At 40.2% G+C, this 11004-nt stretch overlaps 1 protein-coding gene across 1 annotated transcript; it reads left to right on the top strand.

Moving 5' to 3' along the window:
- Positions 1 to 445: 445 nt before the first annotated feature.
- On the top strand, positions 446 to 4482 carry LOC117469352 (ADP-ribosylation factor-like protein 4D). Its single transcript, XM_034113785.1, has 3 exons — positions 446 to 623; positions 1999 to 2656; positions 3514 to 4482. Exons 2-3 carry the CDS (start codon positions 2213 to 2215, stop codon positions 3676 to 3678), a joined length of 609 nt encoding a protein of 202 aa, XP_033969676.1. The 5' UTR covers positions 446 to 623; positions 1999 to 2212; the 3' UTR covers positions 3679 to 4482.
- Positions 4483 to 11004: the final 6522 nt, after the last annotated feature.

The following is an 11004-nucleotide window of genomic DNA, read 5'->3' as shown; positions in this document are numbered from 1 at the left end:
TATACATTTTGAACATAAGCAGAATGAATGTGTTTCATTTACAAGGAAAACAATGTGACTTTTTTGGGGCTTGAACAAACAAATTCGACTAAAAACACCCCCCAACCCATTCCTTAACCCTATAACGTGACTTAAGAAAAGGAACAACATGATTGATATGGGCGAATTGTTGATTATTGGAAAAGAGACGTGAGACCTGGTGTAAATTGAGAAGTTCAGTCTGATTCAGTCATGTTGTACCAGGCAGATACACACTTCCCTGCCTTAATACAGCTTTTAATTTTACATTTTTCAATTGTCAGATTTATTATTAAAATGTAGATGATGTATAGGCTATTAGATCATTTTGGTAAAGAGTGTTTCGGACATTATGGGCATTCCCTCTCTCTCTCTTTGCCCCTCCCACGGCTCTGACGTCAGCAGCGGGAGTTCGCTCGTGCTTCGTCCAGCGCTGCCTCCATCCGGCTGCCAGTCTTCGTCGGACCAACCTGGGAGCATCACAGTATCCGTCCTGCGGCTTTAAAAACAATCGTATCGGGATTATTTGGCGTTAAAACTTGGATACTGTTCGACAATTCGTCTTACTGCAACAACAAGCTCAACAATATTGGAAGTGCTCACAGGTGAGATATATCAGCAGTTTTACAACAAATAACCTACGTGTGTTGACTTTGTTATAGCGGAGCTGTGTGTCCTTCCGCTGCGAAGAGACAGAAAATAAAGCTGCCTCCTTTTTCATTGAATTTAAACTACGTTATTCAATCGTAACTTGTTTTTTTTGTACTATTACTTATAAAACATGTATGCACACATGTTTTCTATGTATTTTTCCTGGGTTGCTCGTGTTTGAATCTGTCTTAGTTATCGAATTACAAACCGGAGCGTGTACAGCCTGTTTATATAACTAGCTGCAGTTAGCATTAGCATTAGTTGAGACTACTTTTTTTTAAAGACCTTTTTATTGGAAACAGACTTATACAACAACATGTCTTTCATAGTTTTAAAAGAAAAAGTCGAAAAGGTACAAGAGCATACAGGAGACAATAATAAACATAACAACAATTGACTATTCATTATACCTACAAAGGGCTAGGACTTTTTACATACATCTAATTTTAAATTGTGCTTAATAGTTTAATTGTATTTCTATTTTTAATTCATTTCATGTCTTTAACAAAATGAAGGAACTCATTTAGAAATACATAACATGTAGGGTTTGCTCTTATACATTTGGATGTATGAATATAAAACATAAATAGAATAACTATTATTGACTAAAGTTGTCTATAGGGTTGTCTAAAGTGAGCCATTTTGAGAAAGAATTTGTAAATCACCATTTTTTGGGAAAAGCCAATCATCCACATCAAGCAATAAAGCCTCTAAATGCATACAAACATAAACAAGTTTAAACAGTTGTTTCAGGACAACCGCATAGTACACATTTTTAGTTTCTATACCAAATCGCTGTTCAATGATGGATGAACACCGATTTAGATAAGTTGATAATACAAACAGGCTTTGCAGGATTCTCCTCTGCTGGAAGCTCTTTTTACTCATCCCTGTTTTTCCAGTTGTGTGCAGGAGACGGCTAGAACCAGGAACACCCCCCCCCCCCCCCCCCCCCCCCCCACACACACACATATATACACACATTACGGCCCACAATAACTCCTGTCCTGCAAATGGCTCACTATTCATTGTGTCAGAACAAAAAGATAAGCTGCAATATAAAACTAAAGCTTTAAATGTTTAACCTGTTCCGTTTATACAAAATTACAAGGGAGTTAGTTTAATCAAATCAGATCAAAATCTACATAAAACAGGTTTTTGTAAACGGTGAACCCAGCAGCATTTTTGGATGTTTTTAAAGTTAAAAGTGTAATTGAAGCTGAGACAGTGGATTTCACTAAACGTCTCTGCTAGACTAATTACTGGCAGCCCTTGTTAAAACAACTGTCTGATGTCTCCCCTCCCCCCTTGTCTCTCTCATGTCCTTAGTGACTGCAGCTCTGTCCTGCAGCAGCCTTTGAACTGAGGCCAGGAGTGTGCCCTGCTCTCCAGCCAAACGACTCCTTTTTTTTTGCTGTCAAGGACACTGATTGCAAGTGAATCTCAGGGAGACAGTGGGAGTTCAAGGAAGAAAATAATTCCCATCTGATTCTCAAGTCCTATAAATCTCAGGAAGGAATATCTCCCTTTACAGGAGCTAAACATGGGGAACCAGTTAACAGAAGTCGCCCCCAACCCCCCGTTCCTCCCCAGCTTCCAGTCTTTACACATTGTGGTGATTGGTCTGGACTCTGCAGGGAAAACCGCCCTCCTCTACAGACTCAAGCTGCGGGAGTTTGTGGAGACGATCCCCACCAAAGGCTTCAACATGGAGCGGATTAAAGTGTCCATGGGGAACTCCAAAAGCAACAGCACCACGTTACAGGTGTGGGACGTGGGCGGCCAGGACAAACTGCGGCCCCTCTGGAAGTCCTACACCAGGAGGACGGACGGGCTGGTGTTCGTGGTGGATTCTGCTGAGTCGGAGCGCATGGAGGAGGCCAAAGTGGAGCTGCACAGGATCGCCCGGTCCGCAGAGAACCAGGGGGTGCCGCTGCTGGTTCTGGCAAACAAACAGGACCTGAATGGAGCCGCTTCAGCTGCAGAGGTAATTATTGTTGCGTGAGTGGCTTGGTGTTGTTGTATAGAGCTGACTTATTGCTCATTTAATAAGTGGGTTAACATTAAAATATATATAGATTCATTTAGCCAATTAATTCAATTTATTCCAAGCATACTCCGGTTTTCCAATGCAAGGGTTGACTGCACGCCGTGTATCTGTATCTTTGGAGGGTGAACAAAACGAGACATTTGAAGAGGTCATTATAGGCTCTGTTAAATGATGAGGTGCACTTTTACTATGTTGTGGTGTTTTGTAGAAGAAGTATTACTTTAGTATTTGAATTGAAAGTGAGTGATAGTATCTCAACAACAGTAATGAATGAAGATTAGAAACTGGCCAGAGATAAGTTATCAGATAGACTGCATGTTTGTTACTTTACTTCCCAGTACTAGCAACACAGATGGTACATGGCAAACAATAAATGAAAAACATCATATAGTAGAACAGGGTTTCCCAGGAACAAAAATAATTGTAAAACACTGTACCAGTTTTTAAAACTGACTCAAGGGCCGCAACTATTTATTTTCCATAGTTGATTAAAATGCCTAGAAAATGCAAAAAGAAGTCCCTCACAGTTGACTCGTTCAGATGGCTTGTGTCTGTTCATGACTGTTTTCGTTGATGAAAACATCAGCCTTCAGAAAACCCAAATTTGTACTAAATGTGTTTAAGTCCATAATTGAAGATATTACTAAACCTGTTGTGTTCCTGTTAATGGATTGTGTTCCTGTTACTGTCATTATGTTACTGTCAGCAGTTTTGTTCTGCAAGGATCCGTGGCTTGAAAGTGATCAGATTTGGTAGAATGTGTTGTGACTGACACATCCTGTCCCCTGTTTCAGGTGGAGAAGGTTCTGGCTCTCCATGAGCTCAGCTCATCCACCCTGCTCCACACTCAGGGCTGCTCGGCGCTGGACGGCCAGGGCCTGCAGCCCGGCCTGGAGAAGCTGTACGAGATGATCCTGAAGAGGAAGAAGATGCTCCGAAACAGCAAGAAGAAGAGATGAGGCGGAGGCTCCATAGACGTTACTTTTTGAACCGCTACCTGTCTGAGGGCCTTCTCAGCAGACCCATCTGACACGTTTGGAACTTAAGCAAATGAAACCAGAGGGCTAGTCCTTCAGACAAGTTGGGATGTCTCCAACCAAGATCAAAGTTCTCCAGTCTGTTCCAAACACATTCCTTCACTCTGGACATTGGACAGAGCTGCTTCCTTTGGGACAGGGTCTGCTCCTTGCCACTCCCCCCTCTCCCCTCCCCCACCCTTAAAGGAGCACGGCATAGAGCTTCAGCTCCAGAGGGGGCTCAGAGGAAAACGTGCAATTTATATGAACTGATGCACTCACTCCAAAATTGAAGGATATTTGAACCCCTGCTTGTATAAACAGTAGAGGCAACAGAAAGCTGCAGGCCTGGTCTGATCAGAGCTCCTCTCAACTTTCAATGTCACACTTTACTACAAATCCCTATGTTGCATGACGTTCACCCAAATATCTGCTTGGGAATATTTAGACAATGCTTTTGTTGATCAAAAGAAGACTATTTAGTTTAGTAACTGCCCTGTTATATAAATGTCATTGGGAATGTAGTTGACATGTGCCACCAGCGTGACGTTTACAGCCTGCAGACGCGCAAGTTCACAGTGTTTCTCACTCCTCACCAAAGTTATTTCTGCCTGTCACAGTTCGGTGTATTTCAGGGTTGGCTGAATGGTTGGTTGGTAAATTCAAACAAGACATAGTTTTTATATTGTGTACATTTTGTTTTGTAAAGTGTCAACATGAATAAATTATTGAGTAACTTTGGCATTATTTGCTGGAAATGTGTCTTTTTTTTTTAAGGACAGCTAATCAGATGGGATAATATCACTGACCTTAATAATGACGGCCTTAATATCCACAGACTGTTGTCAGAACATGCCTTCAGGTGTGAACTGCTGCTGTTCTTTGGAAACTATCAGTGACTCATGCCCACAGGTTGTTACACATTACTTATACAGCTGGAAGAGGGAGTGGACAACACAAGTGAAACATGCATCACCTGTGTAATGTGAAGAAATCCACTGGCAACGAAATTCAGTGAAACTGTGTGTAAGGTGTTGAATCAACCCTACAGTAAATTGTGGTTTGTAGTAATGTCTTGGAATTTGACATTTAAAGGGGACCCATCATGCAAAATGCACTTTTTGATGTCTTTTATACATAAATATGTGTCCCCGGTGTGTCAGGGAACTCACAAAGTGTCAGAAAATAAAACCCTCTCTCTTTTCCTCCGTGGGCAAATCTCTAAACACGGGGGAACAACGGACCTGATCCAGATTTGCCCACGTGGGTGGACCCACGGCACTATCAGAAACGTAGCTGTATCAGAAACAATTCCCGACGTGTTTTGGACGTAATAGTCTTTGTTTACATTAGCAAGCATCGCTAACACTCAGAGCTAAGCTGTACTGGAGAGAGCATGTGTAAGAAGCAGGATATAAAAAGGAACTCACCTTGTGGTAAACCGGCAAGAGAGAAAGCCTTTGAGCTCCATACTGTTTCAGAAATAATCCTTCATCTAATAATCCTTGCGTTTCATCACCGTAGCATTTTAGACAGTATCTGCCAGGATGTCCTCGTTCACTCCAGCGTCACCATAAATAACGCCCTTTACTTCTGGTGCGCGCAGTTCTACCACCTGTCACTGGACCTCCACATAAATCCCTTCAAACCTGGGATTGAGTTGCACATTGAAATGTTCATCTCTTCCATCCATCTCTTTTATTATAGTTTTTTATGTATTATTTTCGGTCCTGTATTGGTTTTTCCAGGTATACATTTGTATTTAAGTTATAATTATAATCATAACAATAATAATAATTGATGGATTAATTTCATTATGGTATTTGAGCTTGTTTCAGATAAACGTTTGTATTGGATGTTATTATTTAATTTGTCCTACAGAAGAGAGACAAAAATCACTAAAATATGTATTAGTTATGCTACCTGTATTTTTAAATATCCTAAATGTTTGACGTTCTGTGGGTTTTATCCACACACACATCCAAAACCACAAGTAATAACTGGAAGTTACTATTTTATAAAAAAAACATTATTATTGAATTTGTAAGTACATTTCACACACTTTAATGTTTTTATAGAGTAGGATCTCCTCATTCGTTTAAGAGATTTATATATTTCATATATCATTAAATGTTTAAAGTGCTTCAATAAGAGTAAAATAACTGTCAGTTCTGACTGAACAGACAGAACAGCTGCAGTGAGCAGAGGCTGTGCAGCTGGGGGCGGAACTTTGATGAGTGAGTAGCGATAACACTTCCGCATAGTCTGCACTCATGTATCCTCGCTCTCGTCTCCTTTGGAAGCCTCCTCTCCTTGACTCCTCTGTGTGCATTTAAGTGATTGGGACATCCTTCAACATCGCATGTCTTGATCGATTTCCGGTTCAAGTCTCCGAGGAGAGGAGTCAAGGAGAGACATTGCGACAAACCTTATGTGTAAAGAAGCAGGATATAAAAGGTACTCACCATGTGGTAAACCCGCAAGAGAGAAAGCATTTGAGCTCCATACTGTTTCAGAAATAATCCTTGATGTGGTTTGGAACATAATATGGCGTTTAATCACGGCAGCGTTTAGCTGAGAATCTGGGTAGAATTCTCCTGCATTAGCTCTCTGTTTTTTTTTAATACCCAGAATCAGCACTTTAGTAACAAAGCTGAATTAGAGGGGTATGAGGTATGGCTAGAATGGGTGATCTGTTTGGTATTTTGAGCAAAACACTTCATAGGCATGTTTTTTATATATTTGAGACCTATAATATTGCCTACAAATAGTATAGAAGGAGACCTTTAACAGGTTTGTGTCATTTAATCTAACCTCTGGGATATACATGTATCATACAAAATATACATTACATTACATTACATTGCATTAGCTGAGGCTTTTATCCAAAGCGACTTACAATAAGTGCATTCGACCAGGAAGATACAAACTTGAAGAAGACAGAATCATATAAGTACATCAGGTTTCATAGAGCCAAAATATTTCAAGTGCTACTCAACTGGCTTCAGATAAGCCAGTCCTGTGTTAGTATGTAAGTGCTTTGTTAGTAATTCTATCGCTCGAAGTGGAGTCGAAACAGATGAGTTTTTAGTCTGCTCTGGAAGATGTGTATGTTTTCTGCTGTCCTGATGTCAATGGGGAGCTCATTCCACCATTTTGGAGCCAGGATAGCAAACCAACGTGTTTTTGCTGATGGGAACTTGGGTCCCCCTCGCAGTGCGGGTGCAGCGAGCCGTTTGGCTGATGCAGAGCGGAGTGCACGTGTATATTTATATATATATACATACTTTATACAGTATGTATATGTATATGTGTATACACACAAATGTACAGCTATAAAAATGTCCAGTTACAAAAACAACTCTGTAAGTCTCCACCAAAGAATTACAGTTTTAAAAGTTGGCAGAGGTTAGGGTTGCACCAATCATCGAAATATTATCAAAACTGCAGTATGGCCTACAATAGTGAACTGCATATTTTTTTTAAAGACTACATATGTGGTAAAATACCATTTTGACTGAAGTATTTTGGAGCTGCAGAGATACCCCGGCCTATAATGCATTTATGTTTGGTAGGGATACTCTTAAAAAAACCTCTGGAGAGCTCCCCATGATGAGGTTTGTATGTTCTGTAGTGCCTCTAGCTTAGTGGCAAAATGGGGCCAATTTAGCCAATGATTTGACTCACTATTGGGGCTTCATAGCAAAGACGATGAATACATATGCACACACTACTTATCAGTTTTGAACATTTTTGTAAACATTTATTTTTACTTCACCAATTTAGAATATTTTGTGAGTCCATTACAGAAAAATCTAATTTTATTTAAAAATAAATCAGATTTTAATGCAATAAAATATGAAAAATGGCAAAAAGGGTAAATATTTGTTCAAGACACTGTAAGTCCATATAATTGCAATGTTCCAAAACATGTAGCCCTAGGTGAGGTCTAAGAAAAGTAGTTAAGGGGTTTGCCTCTATTTGTCCAGTCCTTGCCTTTTTAAATATAGATTAAATAAAAGATTTAGATTACAGATGACTGGCAACAGGAGTTTGTTCTGGTAGGAGGAGTTGTGGATCAAACAGGTTTGACGTCGGGAGAGACTCCAAGTTGTACTGATACCGGAGCATGGACTACTTTTGATATGATTTGATTGGAATCAATAGTATGTTGCCATGAAATAAGCGGGATAGGGTTAGGGTTAGCAAAGTGTGTACTATTTGTACAGCATGTCTACAGAATGCATAGCTGTCCTGAGGGCCGACCTTCAACATGTTGTCAGAGAGTGGAGGAATAGAACAAATGGGGAGAATGGTGCACACGTGTCCTTGAAATTATTTATGTCAAAGGTCTATGACTGAAAGCATGTGATGCATTTCTCTTTCTGTTTACCATCATGTTCAACACCAAAACATTATTTTATCAACTCTTTAAATGATTAAGGCACTTGTAGATGGCAAAGTAGTGTGCACATGTGTGGAGTCATGATACATTGTGTTATTCAAAAGAAGTTCAAAGAATAGCACAAATCAGGATGAGCATTTCATAAATATTTCAAGGAGAAATGAAAGCAAGGCAAGGTAGAGAAAAAACACTGCACACAGAAAAACAAGTAATGAAACATGAAAATGGAAAAGGCGCTTCTGCATGATAATGAGCTGCGTTTCATCTCTGATATCAGAGCTGTGGTGAGTCTGACCCTCCTGAATCCAGAGAGTGAAGATCAGCCACACAGGAATGTGAAAGCAGCCCCCACAAACATGTCCTCTTATACCTCATTCACACCAACGCAACTCCGGTTCAAGCTCCGTGTTAGAGCTTTTCAGGTTCAGAACCGGTTCTTCGGTTTAGCTCCGGCTCTTTTCACACCGCCCAGAGTCCGACTGGTGCTGCGTCATTGCGTCATCGTTTGCGTCATGACGTAACCGTTTGCGTGCCTGCTTCATAAAGCCAAACCGCGCGGAAGTGGAAACCCCTCACAGCTCACACCGACAACAACAACAATGGCCGATTGTGTTGAAGCGCTACTCGATTTGATTTTGCTCTGTCTAAACGAAATGGGACGACTTTACTACCAACTTTACAATCGTAATCATCAACTTCAACGACGATTCCGATTCCCCCTGCCCCTGCCCCCGCCTCGACGTAAGCGTGACGTATGCGGTGCTTTTTGCTCTAGCCGGTGCTTGAAACGAACCGGATTCCGGAGCTAAGATTCGATTTATAATTTTCGAATCATAAATCTAATCTGATAGGGTCAGAGGGCCTAGGTATAAAAGTCACGGCTCGCCACTGTTTTATAATTTTCTAATCATAAATCTAATCGCCAGAAGCTAAATACTAACGTTATGCTATAAACAAACTACAGCAGGGTCGCACGACTTCAACGTCACGCCAATTTAAGATCCACATTCAAAAATACAGATTCAAAATTGTACAAGTTGAAGCTTTTGTTTTAACAGTTTGCAAGAGCGCATGTACTTGCTTTCAAGCAGAACAGGGGCAAACTAACTTAGCGGGAGTGTATACGTGTTTGGCGTAATGACGTACAACGTCCTCGACAATTTCTGTAGTCCTAATTCAGCCACTTGTTAACCTGTTACGCACCGCCCCCCTCGGTACCGGGCGGATAAATGCGTCATTTGCAGGAAACAACGTCTAAGGAATCTTAATATTTAATAAACTATGAATGTTTTATATCCATGTAACGGGAAGAAACTCAGCTAACTGATCTTTTAAAAAAGGAATTAAAAAAAAAACCCACAATGCTAACACTCAGCCTCTGAATTAGCCACGAGCGAAAAAATGTAACCTAAAACGGCACCTAAACTCACTCATAACTCCCTTATTACTTATCCTAGATGCACAGCCAACCCATCGATTAGCATCTCCTGGAGACACAGAATCTGTGTAAAAAACCTCAACACTCAGTGATAAACATTTGCGACGCTATAAACGAAAGAGTACATCAGAACATGTGGAGCTAGGTAGCTAGAAACGCTAACATGGCTTACCTTGGTCAAAACTGGTCTTCAATGGCATTAAAACGATAAAAAAACGATGCTGCAGTTAATCCATAGGTTAATCCAATGTGTCTGTGTCCTCTTTGAAATGATTTCTGATAATCCATAAGCAATAAAACTGCTTTTTTGTTTCCAAATGTCAGAGCTAGAGATAGGTCCACTCTGATGCTAAATTACATGCGCGAAGCCCCCACCTCTTCTCTTCACAACGTGTGTGTGTGGGGGACTCCCCCTTCGATTATATTGGCTCTAACGGTCAGAAAGAGGTGTCAACCATCCAAATCGACCAAGGGGGGGCAGAGATATGGAAAAAAAAACATTTTCACCCAAATCACCTCAGAGGTGGAGTGGTTTTGGCTAAACCTCTCTAAAAAGGTCAAATGTCACTTGTTTTGCATCAATCTTGATACAGGGTACTTATTATATGTTGTACTTTGGATTCCTAAAGCTTTTAGTCTACTAACCCATCATCCAAGGGTAGTTTTCACTATAAGTAAAAAAGAATTTTTGGAAGGACACTATAATTTACAGTTTTTTACTATGTAAAATCTGAATTTTCTTTAAAATAAAAAACATCTATATTGATTCTGACACTTCTACATCCAACTCACAGATGTAACCTTGCTTTGATAAAAGAAATTATTCATATAACCCTTTTAGAAGTTAAGTTGTAGTCATTTGTTTTGGGCATGTCATTTTCGAGCCTGAAACATGAAAAACAGGCTTGGTGCTTAACAGGTTAACCAGTTAAGCCCCATGCCCCCGGTACCGGGGGCAAAACTCAACATCTCGCAAGAAACAGCGTCTGGGGGCTTCTTTTTTTTGTTATCAATATGTTTATTGATTTTTCAACATACAAAAAATCACATACATAAGACACGCAGAACAACATTACATTAAAGAAAAATAACAATAATAAATTAAATTGGTACATACATACAACAAGGGCACTTGAATACATCACCAACCATCCAGTTTTCCAGTAATAAGACCGTATTTCTGCAGAGGATATCAATCAATCAATCAATGTTTATTTATATAGCCCAATATCACAAATGTTACATTTGTCTCAGTGGACTTCACAGTTTGTACAGAATATCAGTATGACAATACGACACCCTCTGTCCTTAGACCCTCACATCGTACAAGGAAAAACTTCCAGAGAAAAACCCCACAGTTTAAAGGGGAAAATGGGAGAAACCTCAGGGAGAGCAACAGAGGAGGGATCCCTCTCCCAGGACAGAC

The sequence above is a fragment of the Trematomus bernacchii genome, unplaced genomic scaffold (assembly GCF_902827165.1).
Source record: "Trematomus bernacchii unplaced genomic scaffold, fTreBer1.1, whole genome shotgun sequence".
NCBI lineage: Eukaryota > Metazoa > Chordata > Actinopteri > Perciformes > Nototheniidae > Trematomus > Trematomus bernacchii.
This window is presented reverse-complemented; position numbering and strand designations above follow the sequence as displayed.